At 47.9% G+C, this 16507-nt stretch overlaps 1 protein-coding gene across 3 annotated transcripts in view; it reads right to left on the reverse strand.

The window, feature by feature from the left end:
- Window positions 1-15791, reverse strand: part of MKI67 (marker of proliferation Ki-67) — a 29631-nt gene extending 13840 nt beyond the window's left edge. For 2 of the 3 annotated variants that reach the window (XM_043925582.1, XM_043925580.1), the window contains exons 1-11: window positions 15651-15791; window positions 15083-15255; window positions 12559-12637; window positions 12353-12468; window positions 8700-8766; window positions 6582-6627; window positions 5041-6141; window positions 3356-3531; window positions 1821-2142; window positions 1611-1729; window positions 1339-1510 (exon numbers count right to left, since the gene is read on the reverse strand). In XM_043925582.1, coding sequence (XP_043781517.1) covers window positions 1339-1510; window positions 1611-1729; window positions 1821-2142; window positions 3356-3531; window positions 5041-6141; window positions 6582-6627; window positions 8700-8766; window positions 12353-12468; window positions 12559-12637; window positions 15083-15174 — 2290 coding nt within the window. In that variant the 5' untranslated portion in view covers window positions 15175-15255; window positions 15651-15791. The remainder of the gene's footprint in view (window positions 1-1338; window positions 1511-1610; window positions 1730-1820; window positions 2143-3355; window positions 3532-5040; window positions 6142-6581; window positions 6628-8699; window positions 8767-12352; window positions 12469-12558; window positions 12638-15082; window positions 15256-15650) is intronic. The other variant, XM_043925581.1, reaches the window with a different exon arrangement.
- Window positions 15792-16507: the final 716 nt, after the last annotated feature.

Consider the following 16507-nt stretch of genomic DNA (forward strand, 5'->3'; position numbering starts at 1 on the left):
TCCGCAGCATGTGGGATCTCCCCAGACCAGGGCTCGAACCCGTGTCCCCTGCATTGGCAGGCGCATTCTTATCCGCTGAGCCACCAGGGAAGCCCGAGCTCAGAGTCTTTTCCCCCCTCAGGGAGCGTCCTGTCAGAATGCTGGCTACCACTGTTCTATGTTTTTGTAGTTTGCTTTTAAAAAGCTAAACGTGTTGCTCCAGATGTGACTTTCGTTAGAGGGTATCTTACATCCTTATGTAAGTGGTACAGTGATTTTCCCATCTGAAAATCTGCCAGGAGATAAAAACGGGATGCCACCTAATGGATTCAAGAGTCACCTCCCACCAGAAGTGGGAGCTCAGAATGGAGACCACTGGCAGACTATGCCCTGAGAGCATAAAATCTCAAAGCCAGGGTCCTGCCGTGGTCCTAGTCTGGTCCAAGCGTAAGCAGGGCACATCACACTTTAAAAACGGCAACACTGGTTCAACTACGAAAGGTTCAAGGAAGCCCTGCCACAGGACTTTGTTCCACGGAACAAGGGGAGGGCGTCTTCAAGAAATCAAAATACCGCTTAAACCAAATACTCCAACTCTGGGGTAACCTGTTGGTAGAAATGCCAGCCTGGTCTCCTCACCACGAGGCGGCGGCCAGCTTTCCTGTACCTGTGCTGCTCTCCCAGGTAAGGGTGTGCGTTTCCTCAGGTGCCTACCAAGGGTCTACTCAACAGCACACGGAGCTATCCTCCATATCTTGTAGTAACCCATGATGGAAAAGAATTTTAAAAAGAATATAGCTGTCACCTGGTGGTCCAGTGGTTAAGAATTTGCCTTCCAATGTAGTGGACATGGGTTTGATCCCTGGTCAAGGAACTAAGATCCCGTATGTCAGAGGGGCAACTAAGCCTGTGTGTCTCAACTACTGAGCCTGCGTCACCGTGACCAGAGAGAGGCCTGTGTGCCACAAAGACGGCCTGACACAGCCAAATGAGTAAAACAGCTAAGGAAATATCTTTTTTAATAATTATATACATATATATTTGAATCTCTGTGCTGTACACCAAAAACTAACGCAACACTGTAAACCAACTACTCTCCAATCCAAAGGGAAAACAGGTGTGCATTTCCCATCTACTTCCTGTAGGACATGTGACCCCACACTGTCGGGGACCGGTCCTTGTTCTCCAATCCCGCTCCCTCTTCCTTGAACACTGTGCCGCCCCCCACCCCCTGCCCCCGGGTTGTCTGGATTATTTTTCCTGTCTCAGGCACGGCAGATAAATGAGACGTCCAGCCGCGTGGGACCCGCAGGAGGAGGACAGGGCTCTGGTTTCTAAGAGCCAGGGCCGCGCTCTTACCTGAAAGGTCTTCACTGAAGTCCCTTGGTTTGCTGACCACGAAGTTGTTTATCACCCTGTAGGGCCGAGCCGGCCCGGTCACTTTCTCGAGCTGAGCCTTCCCTATGACGATGGTGCAGGGTGAGTTCGCATGGCCAGTGCTAAACTGACTATGAACGGTGCTGGGCAGCTTCTGGAAAACAGTCGGGAGATCGACAACATGTCAATGCCTGAAAGCCTCCCTTCAAGTCCCCCTGACGCATCAAGAGCACACGCCACGTCGGAACACTCACCTTCGGAGTGTTGGCTCTCCTCTGCCGTCTGCCCGGCTGCCTGGGAGGGCCATGCTTCGCAGCTTTGTGCTGGGCCTGCTTGGCACCGAGCTTCACCACGTCTGCCCATGATCTTGCCACTGTCACGGGGAAGAGATGCGGAGACGTTCCCAAACCGGCACCCGCAGGAAAGTCCACCTGGAACCCCACCTGCCGACGCCACACACTCACCAATCAAATTGGCCTCCGAGGCGCCGCTCCTTCTCCTGGAGAAAATGGTCTGGAGGATCCCGTGCTGGCTCCGCTCCAGGGACGCTTTCTGGGCAGGGAGGCCGCTGCTCCGTCTCCCCCGTCTCTTGGGGACATCTGTCTGACGTGGGGACCCACCGACCCCGGACACGCAAGACACCTTGGACAGCCTTCGGCATTGGTCGGGTGCGGCCGCAGAAGCATGGACTGCATGAGGAGCCGGAGAGCTCATGAGGGTGTCCGGTGAGGTCACTTTCAGACGGACTTCTGAAGAATCTTCTTTCCCTGATGGCTGGGGCTGCTCCTGGCAAGATTGGAATGTGCGTAGGAAACCTTACCACAAATATAACATCTGTGTAATGAATGAATGTGAAAACCCTACCCACTCAACAATTTTAGTTGTGCAAATCTCGAAGCACTGATTGCTTTGACCGGTGTCTGTCAAACATACAGTGGAGATAGGAGTCTGTGTCTCTCATTTAAAAAGAAGGGGGAAAAGAGAGCACTGAGTAAGTCTTAACTGAGGCATTTCCAGTGGAAAGGTGGAAGGAACTTCCTGATGAGCGGGGCTCGGATCTATATCCAAGGAAACACCCTCCGTGGGAGTCTAACCATCTTGGGTCAGCGTGGGTTCTGCACATTTCCGGGGCTCATATAAAAGAGGTGGGAAGGAGACATACCTCATGCTCCTATACCAACAGGAAAAGAAAATTAACTGAAACGAAAAGAAATTAAAGACTGCCCAGGCCCTCTGAAGGACGGGAGCTACGGGGCGGGGGGCGGTGGCGGGGGGGGGGGAGGGGGGGGGGGGCGCCACACCTCTCTTGAGATGTAAGATCATGCCCCTAAAGGGTCAGTGATGAAAAATTCTAAAGACCTGACGGTCAAAACCATGGTGTGCTTGCCATCTAAGCTCTGTCTTTTCACCTTGTCATTCTAAAAGGGAAAAAAAATGAAAATCTCACGGCTCTGTCTTTCCAAATGGTATTAACTATAACCCGAGCGTGACCACCTGGCCCAGAAGCGTGGTCGGCAGGAGGCCTCTGCAGAGAAGGGAAGTCCCGAGGACCCACCTGTACTCAGCCCGCCTTGGGTTGTGGTTCGGATCAGGGGTCCATTTGCCAACACCCCTGGGAATGCGTTCTCACAGAGATGTTGATGCTTTTTACTACTTTATTAGGTAAAAAAAGTCTTCACTGTCATTCTACTAGTGTGAGGGGTTTGGAAAGAGTGAAAGAAAAAGTGTTCGTCACTTCAGTTGTGTCCAACTCTTTGCAACCTCATGGACTGTAGCCCACCAGGCTCCTCTGTCCATGGGATTTCCCAAGCAAGAATACTGGAGTGGGTCACCATTCCCTTCTCCGGGGATCTTCCTGACCCAGGGATTGAATCCGGGTCTCCTGCACTGCAGGCGGATTCTTTACCACTGAGCTGCCAGGGGAGCCCCTTGGAAAGAGCGTGGACCAAGGATGTACGCCATCATCAGACCCCAGGGGGAGACCCGCGGGGAACCTCACCTTGATGATTTTCTTCAGGACAGTGGGCGTGTGGGCGGCCAGCGACCGTCTTTGCTTTGGCGTCTCTCCTTTTTTGATAGGTGTGTTGGGAGGTAAGTTTTCATCGAATAATTCGGGTCTCAGGCGACCCCCAAAGGAGACGCGCCTCCTCTTCGCAGCCACGCCCTCCATCTTATCTAGAGGAATGGGCACAGACGTCAGACTGCAAAGGAAACTGCGCCGCAGGTGCGACCTGCTTCCACTCACCATTAGAGACAAACCTACGCGAGTTCAGACGCCTGGTACCTCTCCTCCTTCATCCTCTCCTGATGCTGACAAAGCTAATGGAAGATCCAGGAAATACCAGACAAACCACGAAATGCCAAGGCCCAACGTGACAGTGCAAGGCCTCTCTTTACACGCTGGCAAGTCCTGTGTGGACGGAGCCTAATGAAGGGCGTGGCTGATCAGTGGTTCCCACTGTGGACCGGGGGGATGCCAGCAATGAGCTCCCTGATCAATGGTTCCCACTGTGGAATAGGGGTGATGCCAGCAATGAGCTCCCTGATCAGTGGCTCCCATTGTAGACCAGGGGGATGCCAGCGGTGAGCTCCCCGATCAGTGGTTCCCACTGTGGACTGGGGGGATGCCAGCGGTGAGCTCCCTGATCAGTGGTTCCCACTATGGACTGGGGGGATGCCAGCAGTGAGCTCCCTGATCAGTGGTTCCCACTATGGACTGGGGGGATGCCAGCGGTGAGCTCCGGCAGTGGCCTGAGTAGGCTTTCCCAAGGAACTCACACTCAGGCCTCACGCAGACCTGCATGTGAGTGGAACCAGGGGCTGGAAGCTTCTCCCGGAGATCTGGACAGACGGGCCCAGCTACATACCTTTGTGAACTGCTTATCAACACGAACCCTTGTCTAAGCGACATGCCCCATTTGTGACACTCATGGGGACACCATGAAGTCATGCACGTGAGTCTGATCTCAGAACCAAACACCCCACCCCACGGGCTCCCTGCAGATGCAGAGCTGACAGCCGGGCACAGCCTCAGAGCAGCCGGGGGTCCCCGAGGGAGTGTGGGAGGCCTCCGAGCTCCACGCCTGCTCCACGGGTCACATCTCAGCTGCCTGCAGTGTGCCATCAGGTGACTGTTTTCCCCACTTGCAAAAGGAAGAGAATACGACACCTGTCCCACGGGCCCACCTGCTGCCAGCATGGAAGATGGGAAGTGAGTGTCTGAAGGGCACTCACAGTGGCACCTGGCACATAAACCCAGGGAGGTGGTCCAAGGTGTTCCAAGAACCACCCCACATGAAAAGATTCCCAAGGTGTTTCCACTGCTTATTCTAAAGGCTCAACTTATAGGATATAAGAGCTTATAGTTCAGAACTGAACTCCTATGAAAAGTAACTATGCTTAAGCTTATTCTCCCAAGAATCAAATATATTTTGGGGCCACGTTATCTCCTTAGACAGCTGCTAATTCTTCTCCTAGTAACCAGCACTTCCTCTGGTTGGTGGGTTTTCAGGGTTTTCACATAAATCTATGAGCAGATGACGAAAATGGCTCTTTATCATGGTCCCTTAGTGGCTGACAGAGTGAATCATTAGCGAATGAAGGAAGGGACTGCTAATTCACATCTAGACACAAGGTAGGTGTAAACTTCAGGGGGGAAATAAATGGACAGTTAAACAGACTTACTTGTGGAATCACCGAAGCCGCAGACGTCAGCTGAACCGAGACTGGATAACCCAGGGCCCACCTGTCCAGCTGCCGGGCCCAGCTTCTCAGGCTTGTTGAGAAAATCGCTTTGAATCTTCCTTTCAACTTGAAGGGCCAGTGGAGCTGAAATCGTCGGATGTGGAATCTCTGTTTCTGCAGTCAGATGGTCAACATTTGCAGGCATACTCTTCCTCTTTCTGGAGAAAAGCTTTTCTGGCGTATTTCCAAAACTCCCAACTTTAACGGGTGTTTGATTTCTAGGCAAGAACTTCTGGGGAGTGAGCGTCTTATCATCTGCCCCGGAGACTTCACTTTGGTCTAGACTCTGAGATACACGGCCACCGATGACACTCGGGTCTTCACTCCTCCGCCTCCGGGAGGGACTGTGTGGTGAACACCGCAGGGGGGTCGTGGTTTGCAGTGAACACCGCACGGGGGTCCTGGTTTTCCTTGTCTCCGTCTCCATGCGGGCGATGCCAGGACTCCTGGGCTCCTTGGGAGTCTGAACCGGCTCCCCACTCCCCTCTCCCTCAGTCTGGCTACTTTCTTGCTCTCCCAGACCGGGGTCTGCCTTCATGTGGGGGCTTCGGCCCGACTTCCGTCTGAATTTGGGGGAGACCAGAGTCTCGATCTGTAACCCGTCAGCACTTTCTCTGCCTGTTGTGCAGTGACGCTGCAGTCCTGATTTTCGGCGATTCTGCAGAACATTGCCTTTTCCTGGGTTCACATCTAACTCCACTTTCATTGACTCGTAAAGCTTCCTAAAGGGAGACTGACTTTGGTCACACCTCTTAAGACACTGTATGGAGGAAAGAGCCTTCGGTTCTTCACGACAGGCCCCTGATGCCACACTGGGATCTTCTTTCAAGTCCCCAGCGGTGGGATCTGTCGCACCTCTGCGGTTATCTCCAGGAAGTTCTGAGGAAGGAACATGACTGGGTGTTCTCCTGGCAACATGGTCTTCCCAGTGCCCTGAGACGGCGTGTGCGGCCGTGACGTCCTCCCTGTGGGCCACAGGCCTTCCCGACACAGCTTCTTCCGTGACTTCTGAACAGGCACTGGAATCTTGAGCTTTCCCTTCTTGACAATGAATTACAAAATAAGAAGAAGTTCGAGATTTTCTCAATGATTTTAACACGTGCAATATGCACATTTTTGAATCTATTTCAAATTGTCTTAAAAACCTGGCTTTTCACTTGGCCTAAAACTTTCTTAATGTCCAAAATGTATGGTGACAGTATTCTGATACTTGTATTACAAACCAAATAAATAAATCGCTTCAATGGATGATAGCCAGTATCAGGCATCCAGTGCTATCAATCTACTCAGAATTAAGGGGACAGCTGAGCCAGACAATCTGTCTCCACGTGCACCCTTCAACAAGCATGGCGCCCAAACATCACTTGGGGAAAAGGTTGACTCGGGTGCCTGCCTGTCTGTCCCTTCCTCACCACCAATCTACATAAAGAACTGATCTTACAGGATCTCAGGAAAACAAATGAAAACAAAAAAGTACTAACCTGGGTTGGAAGATAAGCTGGATCTTGAGACCCGACGTGAAGTCTCCTGTGAATGGGCAAAATACGAAGATCGATGTAGAAGCCTTTTCAGATACTGACAGTAAATCATATTTATAAAGATACTCTTCCAGTGGATGGCCTTCTCTACCCTACTGTTCTTTAGGACTTGAAGAGCCTTTGGGAAATGAGCCCAGACCTCGGGGTGCTGGTGCTCGTAACACAAGCATTTCTCAGATGATTTTTTAAAATATAGTAGTAGAATAAGGAACAGAAACTTAAAGTTGCTTAAATTAAACCTCGGTGACTTCTTCTAACTCCACTGAACTTCTGTGAAAGAAGAGTCAAAGCTAAAAGTCAGCATCACCTACCCTCAGGGTCTGGGAACCTACCAAAGGCAGAGCCATCAACTTCACACTCAGTTTTAGCAAAAATTGGCTACAAGATCCGTGGGTGAGGTGGGATTAATTTAGCATATGGGCTCTTTGTTGGCAGATACTGGAGGTGTATCTGAAAGCCCAGGAGATCACTGGGATCGGACCTAGCTTTCCTGCTTGGCCGTCTTCACGATCTTTCCCAGGCAGCTTTTTATCAGATGAAGAATGACTACAGAATAACAAGAATGCAAGATATAGAAGTCCAATACTGTTCCAAAGTTGGAAATCACAAAATACACCCAAAGGCAAATACTTTAACTTCTGTCTTTAATTAATTTCCGATTTCTTGGTATTGAATGCACTGCTTCTCAAACTCCCTGTGTGAGGGCTCAGTTTCTGAACAATAAAAATGAATTAAAATTTAAAAATCTGTACAAAATATAAGCCCCTATTTTTCTGCATGATAATATCCAACAGTCATAAAGATCACAGTCAGATAACATGTTCTAAGTATTCAATTTTGATACTTCCATTATCACAACCCAGATAACATTCAGGTCACAAACCCTTGGGACCTCCTATCTAACCCTTAGTTCAGCTTTTTGATTGGTTTCTTTGTACCCACTCACAAGTTAGAGAAACAGGCTCACAAACTCCAGGAGATAATGAAGGACAGGGAAGCCTGGCATGCTGCAGTCCATGGAGCCACAGAGTTGGACACGACTGAGCAATCGAATAACAAGCTGAGGCGGGGGTGGTAGGCGGGATACCTCAGAAGCTGTGCCTGAGTGTTTAGTTGCTCGGTCGTGTCCGAATCTTTTTGACCCCATGGACTGTAGCCCACCAGCCTCCTCTTGTCCATGGATTTTTCCAGGAAAGAATACTGGAGTGGGTTGCCATTACCTCCTCCAGGGTATCTTCCCGACCCAGGGACCGAACCCACATCTTCTGCACTGGCAGGCGGATTCTTTACCACCTGGGAAGCCCTCAGAAGCTAGCCTTCCCCCAAAGCTGATGAGCAGGTTGACATTAGTTACTTCTCTCGGGAAGGAGGAGCACCTTCAAAGGCAGAGCCTCTGGCTGATCTCAGGAGTCCCTGTGATAAGACTCTCAAGCCAGGGTGTTCCAACCTGGTCAGACGAGACTAGCTTGAGTAGCTTCGTAAAAAGGAGGACAGACAAGAAGTCTCAGGATTTACGCGGAATCTTCTAAGTCCTACTAAATCTCCCAGAACTGCATTTTAGGAAGATGGACCATGTAGAATGTGTTTTCTCCACTGATAAACAAAAGGCAGTGACTGTCTTTCAGTGTCATGGGTCATCTGTCCATCAAACCCAGAAAGTATCTCTGGCACCCACAACTCTGATGTGATTATCTCAGAAAAATAAAAATGGATGAATAAATGGGACACAAAATGAACCACTGGATCCCATGTTTCTGGAATCTAAGTTCTGTGTTAGGGCTGTCTTAACCAAAGGTTTGCAAAATCAGATTGTGAGACACTTGAGGAGACTTTGGGGCCCAAAGTGTAATACTCAGTACTCCCATGTTGAATAAAAGAAGAATAATAGCTTAAAAAATATATCTAAGTTCAACTTGTTTTAACATCTTAGTGACACTTTCCTACTATAACTGGTAAACTGTTCTCCCGTGTAAGAAAACACAGTGTCAGTGAAGACAAATGCTTTCATATCATCATGCAAAAAAGACTCAGAGCCCAAAGCTGGATAACATCCCCCATCACCTGGTCCCGTCTTTGTCCTGGAAATCCAGGTGACTTGCTTGCATCCTGATGACTTTCATTTTCATACCTGAAGTGCACAGAATCATAGACACATATTCAGATTAAAGATTTGTGACTGAAAATAAAACTATATCTGACTAATGTCCAAGGGGCAAGGAACAAACTTCGGTTTTATTCAAGATATTACTTTATTCAAAGAAAGACATTTAGAGTTAGAGAAGTGTTTTTGCATGAAAAATTTAGGTAAATTGCCTTGTTTCTTTCAGAACACCATCATCAGAGATGGGGACCAGATTAATTTCTGAACCCTAACTAGCCTTTATGATTCATCAATATCACTGAGCATCTACTCTGTTGGAACCGACTGTGTAATAGAACAAAATCGAGTGTCTCCTAGTTTTTGCTCATGGAAATCGTCTGATGGCACGGAAGGTTAACCAAGAAGCTGGGTGGTGTCTATCACCTTTTATCACTTTGTGACGTCATTCACTGCAGTAATTACAGAGCTATACTGTAACTTCAGATCACTATGAGCTCTTCAAGCTTCCCAGCTACTCCATCTGTGTCTGAACAAAGGCATGTTTTAGGAAGATGTAAAGATGTTTAGGAAGAGACTTGGTTGTTCTAACAGACTTCGGGTATCAATTCACAGAACAACATTTTATAACACATACTGAACTTAAGTACCCAGGTAAGAGAGGATGAAAAGAATTTAGATGCCGCCTAAGTAAGATGTAAAGGCTGAGCATCGAAGAATTGATGCTTTTGAACTGTGGTATTGGAGAAGACTCTTGAGAGAGTCCCTTGGACAGCAAGGAGATCAAACCAGTCCATCCTAAAGGAAATCAGTCCCGGATATTCACTGGAAGGACTTATGCTCTAGCTGAAACTCCAATACTGTGGCCACCTGATGTGAAGAACTGACTCCTTGGAAAAGATCCTGATGCTGGGAAAGATTGAAGGCAGGAGGAGAAGGGGACAACATAGGATGAGATGGTTGGATGGCATTACTGACTCAGTGGACATAAGTTTGAGCAAATTTAAGGAGATAGTGAAGGACAGGGGAGCCTGGCATGCTGCAGTCCATGCACAAAGAGTCAGACATAACTTAGTGACTGAACACCACCACCAAGTAAGACTGAAGGTGTCAAGCATCTGGAATTGTTCCTCACGGTACCAGAGTTCTGAATCAAGCCCTTCTTCCTCAAACCCATTTTCTATTTGTTGTTAGAGGTATTTAATCATCTCAATCTTAATCTGAGCAGCATCTCATTTGGGGGAAATAGTTCTGGTTCTCCATTCCACATCGGATATTTCCTGTCTAGAAGTCTCTATCCAATAAAAATACCCTTTAAAAATGAAGGCAAATGCACAAAAAGCACAGAAAAAGAAATGACCAGGATATTCAAGTTAGGAAATATCTATTGCATACAAATGAAGGCAATAATGAAAACAGAGTTCCATTTAGCAGAATGATGACAAAAAAGATCCAACTATTAATATATTGCTTCCCACAACAGATACAGTTGAGAATCAGACAAAAATGGTACTGCAAAAAAAAAAAATTCATTTATCTGAAATTCAAGCTTAACTGAACATCCTGGGCTTTTTTGCTTTGTTTTGTTTTACTGAGTCTGGCAACCTTATCGATTTGGTCACAGAAAATCACTTACAGCATGTAAATTCTTCTAGACTTCACTCTCTTTCATATGGGATGAAAGACCTTTTTCCTTCATCCTCTACTTTCCAAAAGAGAGCATCAAGGAACTCAATTTGCCTGCATGATGAGTTTCTATTTAAGACATCTTTATGATTATATTTAACCTGTAAGTAAGTGTGCTTTGGCTAAATGTCTGACTTACAGTACTTATAATCGTTTAATGTTCAGTAAAAACATTTTTAAAGTATATATTTTCTTAAAAAGACACAAACAGAATGAAAGTATAATGATGGAGAAAGATACATCAGGCAAACAGCAACCGGAAGACAGGTGCAGAGGTTGTACCAACACCAGACAAAATTAACTTTAAGATAAAAATTATTTAGAGACATTGCACATTTAACAATGATGAAAGGGTCAATCTGTCAAGATCAACCAGTTATAGACAAAAGTGCATCTAGCAGCTAGTTCCTAGAGACCATCTAAAACCTTAAGGATTATGAAAGTTGAAAGCAATGTGATTTTTTAAAAAAAAGCAGAAAGAACTATAGTATGAAATCTCTCACCAAAAGCGTTACTAAAGGTACAGGACATTACAGAATGATACATGATGGAGCTTCATCCTCCCAGAGGAGATAATTCTTAACTTAAGCCCACAGCATGGCCTGAAAATAGAGGAAGCAAAAACCTACAGAGCTAAAAACAAAAAAGAAAAAAATCCTAAATGCACGATTACAACTTACCTGTCCGAGTAACTAAGAATCAGCAGAAAACATTACCAGCATTATAAGAATTTGAATCTTATGGACCTATATAGATAGAACACTCTGCCCAAGCAGCTGTGGAACACGTGTTCTTTTCAAACACACAGGACAGGTTAGTACAGAGTTAACCACATATGATCATAAAAAGCAAGCCCTGACTCATTTCTAAAACAAAATTGCTCAAATGTCCATCCAGAATGAATAGTATATATCTGTGTATAAAACTGGTTAATTCAAAGAAATCCTTAAGTGGTGAGAAGGAATCAACTGGGATGGGTCCACGCATCCCATCCATGCTGTGAATCTCACAACCAGATCAGAACTCACTCACAAGTGTATGCAGTTTAATAAAGGCAGACAAAACCGTAGTGGTGAGAGATGCAAGCTTAGAGGAGAACTCCAAAGCCTCTCAGGCTATCAGAAAAGCCACACTCTCGTGGTTTACATGGTGAGGGGAGATAGTGATGAGAAGGCGCATGAGGAAAACTTCCGGAAATGCTGCTGATGGCTTGGGTGGTATATTAGTTCTCTAACCAAAGGCCACACCCTTAAACAAGAGAAATGTCTTTCCTCACAGTTCCCAAGGCCGGGAGTCCAAGATCAAGGCGTGGGCAGGGATGGCCTCCTGGGACCTCTCTCCCAGGCTCCAGCTGCCTTCTCGGGGTTGTCCTTGAGTACCTGCTCCCCTGGCTTCTCTGGGTCCTGGTCTCTTATAAGGACATGGGTGGGAGTGGATTAGGACTCACTCTGACAGCCTCATTTTAACTTAATCCTCTTTTTCAAGGCCTGTTCAAAAACGGCCCCATTCCAGGGGAGCTGGGGGTTAGGATTTGAACTTGTGAATTTAGGAGAGCACAGTTCAGTCCCTGACAGGTGAAATCACAAGGCTGGTCTGTCCCAATAAGTTGGGTCATGCATCTCGTTTGGGGTCTTTCTCTATAAGTGTACTTGACTTTAACACAGAGAAGTAAAATGGATGCAGTTTCACAACACTTGCAGAAACATGATTTTCCTTTAGGACCTGGTCGCTTGGCACAGACATGTGCTCTCAAATCCTTGAGCCGGGGCACAATAAACTCCAACTGTCATTCCTTCTAGATGCTCATGAATTTAGATAAAGACTTAGAGTTGGGAATCACAACCTCAAACATGTTGATCCCTGGTGAACTGTGAGGCTGCATTTTGGTGACTCAGAAAGTCTGTCTTTAGCCCACTTAGTTCTTACCTACCTGAAAGACCGATCAACAATAGTTATCACATCACCATGTTTTAGCTGTACAGGTTTATCAAAAGTAGATCCATTTATTTGTGTTGGATTTGTGGAACTGAAATTAAACAATACTGCCTATAAATAGAAAACACAGGAAAACATGTAAATAATAAGTGGATACAAAGTGAAAAGTTTTTAAAAACAGACTGAGAAAAACCTACTCACCCCCTGCTCACTGATTTCAATTTTGCAGTGTTGTTTGGACACTACAGGAAGCTGGATACGAATGTCACACTCAATACTCCTTAATTCAAAAGAATAAAGATTTTTAGGTTGTTGCAATTTAAAAAAGTTTATATTACTGACTCAAAATAAAACAGCATTTAACTCTGTGCTTGATCTGTAAATGCAATGACATAAAGGAAAAACAAACTGGGCAATGTAAATGATCTTTGCATTTTGCTGACAATTTTCACAAGTATTGTAGAAGCAACTGCTTTAAATCATTAGAAGTTGGGGTACTTAAAAACAATTATAATGGAAAATATTAGAATATAAAACTGAATTTCCTTTTGCTAAAATATTTATGCTTATAATTATGAGACCCAGCTAAAGGAGTACTTCACATCAGTTTGGAGAATAAATATTTTTTGGACTCTGTTTTTTTTTCTGTTATAAAAAGGATTTACATATGTTTGTTGGTAACTTTATGTATGTTTAAAGGTTTAATCATCACCACAAGTGCTGTATTTCACACTAGGACCTGTCTGTGCCTCAGTTTCTTCATATACCAAGAGGACTCCATTGGCATCCACATCATGGTGCTCTTCATACAATTAAATGAGTTACTCAGGTCTGTCACTTGCCTGGCACGCAGTAAATGCTCACAACTTGTGAGCTTTTGATTGTTTTAAAACTACACTATTAACTGACAAAGTCACAAGTCTCTTCTCGTTATAGACACTAAACACAAGCAGCAACAACCAATTGTCTAGATGCAACCTGTCTTTTCACAGGAAGCTGACGTCAGCAGCAAGCAGCACAAGAGAGAAATCCCCAGACCACAGAGAAACTGGTTGAAGATGCCCTTAGCAAGGCTCCCTGGGCCTCTGGTGCCCCGGTACCATCCCGGGTTTAACACGTTTGAACAGACCGTGTGACTCCTCTGTTCTCAACAGGAACCTCTGGAGCCTTAGAATAGCCCTTCCTACCCATATCACATGATCAAACACTACAAATGGGTTTCTAGATTAAAAAACCTTGCATAAAAAGATACACAATCACTACAGTATGAAAGAATGACTGCGATTTGATACCAAAATGTTTTGTGGTTTATTCCTTTCGAAGAGAGTGGAAGTTATGGAAAGTGAACAGCTACTCAAAGTCAATGGAAAGATTTTGATTTTGAGGCATGAGACCAACCCAGCAAGAGAGAAAGACTATCTCGTTAGAAATGAGAATCTGTTTGGCAGGAAACTGCCAGCGAGAATCACTACAGAGCAATGGTTCTCCACCTCGGCACCACTGACATCCCAGCCAGAGAGTTCTTTGTAGGGGGAGCAGTCCTGTACATTGTAGGATTGGCAGCAAAGCTGACCTCTGCCCCCTGAGGTCAGTGATGTGGCGCTCCCACATCGTGACATGAAAAAAATGTCTCCAAACTTTGCCAGGTATCTCCTGGGGGTCATATGGCTCTCAGCTGACAACCACTGCTACATACTGACTCCAAACCCAGTTCTCCAGCTGATGTTTCAGCGGGACAATTGTTGGCGTGCTAGACAGTAACCACCTCTCACACACCAGACCCCACACCAGACACCAGCTACATAATTATTAAGAAGATAGTTTCTGTTCTCGGGACCTTAGGAGTGAAACGCACAAACTGCAGCCTCATCACCACGTGGGGGTTAGGAAAGAAAAGAGCAGTGCTCGGTGAAGGCTTCTTCTCAGGGAACGTGAATCCCATATCTGAAAGCTGGAAAGGAATCGCTCATGTAGGAGGGTAGAGAGAAAATTCCAGAGACAGAAGTGCCAACTGGCTAACGGAACCAAGGTGAGCCAGAGCTTGGCCTGTGGTGGAACGTGGGTGCAGGACAACTGGTAGGAGGATGGAATGTGGGTAGGAGGGGGTCAGGGTTCCACCACACAGTGTTCTACAGGGAGGGTAACTCACCCACCACTTTTGGAAAATGAGAGCGGGATGTGATTAACGGTTCCTGTTTATACACGGACCACAGCTACTGCCACCAACACAGGAAGGGCAACCAAAGCAAAGTTCTCAAAACACAACCGGAAAGACTCTTCTTCCCATCCCCACTTTTTTCCCCAAAAGATCAACAAGCCAACAGAGATCCCTTCCTTGTTTGATCACTAGTAATCCCTGGCAGCCAAGAAATGCTCAGTTCAGAGAGATTTCAGGTGAACACAGTGGCCTTCGAAAGCCTGCCTGAAGTCAAGCAGGATTTGAGAATCCTTTACATTTTTCTCCAATTATAGATTTTTATCAAACCAACTTTTAAATCGTTGATTAAACACACACACACACACACAATTATATAAACATTACCTTCAAAATTCTGTTTCATATGAAACAACCAGTCACATTGACAGTACACAGGCAGTCCTGTGCAAACCCAAGGGTTCCACTACTCCTGGAGCTGTGCATCCCATCTGTTAACCTGTGATTAATAACACTGAGGGGTTTTTAAAGCCAAATTGTCTAAATCCTCCAGGCAAGGGCAGGGCTCACCTTCCAAACAAGCAGGTGCTGAGACTCAGAGGAAAGTGAGGGCCATCCACCCCGCTCCTTTTGATGGTAACCAGGCGTCTTGTAGGACCCATTTTCTAAACAAGAATTTGAGTATAATCCCCGGACGGGAAGGTCAGGCATCAAAAGGTTTGCTGAAGCGGACTTACAGGTCACTGGATGGAATAACAAAAATAAAACACACGGGGAGCCGGAGCCGGAGGTTACCCTAAAGCAAAGAGCTAAGAAGGCACTTGTAAGTGGCCAACTGGGGTCGCTTCACCGATGCCTCTGCCGCCCCGACCCACACTTTATACTGATCGCTGTGGAAGCCCCAGGCTGGTCCCAGGCTGTCCCCCCACAACTCGGCGCCCCCCTCAGAGACCTGCGGCCAGGACGGCGCCCACCAGGGTCTCGGCTCCCGGGAGGGTTCCCGCCGAGACCCCACGCGAGCGCTGAGAACGAGCAGGGCCCAGCCCAGGGCGCCGGTGCCGGCAGAGTCCCGAGTGGTCCACGCGGCCCCCCCGGGGCCCCGCCAGCTGCCTCCGCCCCTCGAAGGGCCGCGCCTCACCCGGGACGAGTCTCCCGCGCCGACACCAGGGGACCGATCCAGCGCCCCGCGGCGCGCACCTCGCGTTGGCCCCGGGAGGAGCAGGGGACCAGTCCACCTGCGTCCGCCTCCCGGCCCGCGCCGCAGGGACCGACCGGGCTCCGGCCCGCAGACTCGCGCCCACCTCCTCCGCGGCCGCGGCCCCCGCTCCACCCCCCGCCCTCGCCCCTCGCCCTCGCCGGCTGCCGGATGGCCCAGCCCAACCACGTCCCGAAGGCGCCGGGCGTCAGCGGCTCGGGCGCGAAAAGCCGTCGCGGCGCCCTCTCGATTCAAATGATAACTTCGATTCAAATTTGGCGCTAAGCGCTGCGATTGGGCCCAGCGGCGTAGAGACAGGCCAATGGGAGTGGAGGGGCGGGGCAAGGGGGAGGGTTCGGGCTGCGCGGGACGGGGCGGGCTCCCGGCGTAGACACAGACCAATGGGGGTGGAGGGGCGGGACAAGGCGAGGCGGTCAGGGCTGCGCGGGACGGGGTTTGCTCCCGGTGGAGACAGGCCAATGGGAATGGAGGGGCGGGGCGGGGCTGGGGCAGGGTTAGGGCTGCGCGGGGCGGGGCGGGCTCCGCTGGGTCGGGCGGTTAGTCTTGGCCCGGCTGGCTCGCTTGCGTTCCCGGAAGGCGCGCTCGTTAAGGGTCCTCCACCCTTACAGCGCAGACCCTGCTGAAATGGAACAGGGTCCCACCTCCGCGAAAACCTTCTTGCCTCCTTTTCTCTAAGGGTCAAACACAGTTAACAATGGTACATAGCATGTTACTCGTTCCTGGTAGGTTTAGAGTTTTTTTAAGTTCCTCTATTTCCCTAAAGATGACCAGTTGTTACA

This window comes from Cervus elaphus, chromosome 15 (assembly GCF_910594005.1).
Source record: "Cervus elaphus chromosome 15, mCerEla1.1, whole genome shotgun sequence".
NCBI classification, from domain to species: domain Eukaryota; kingdom Metazoa; phylum Chordata; class Mammalia; order Artiodactyla; family Cervidae; genus Cervus; species Cervus elaphus.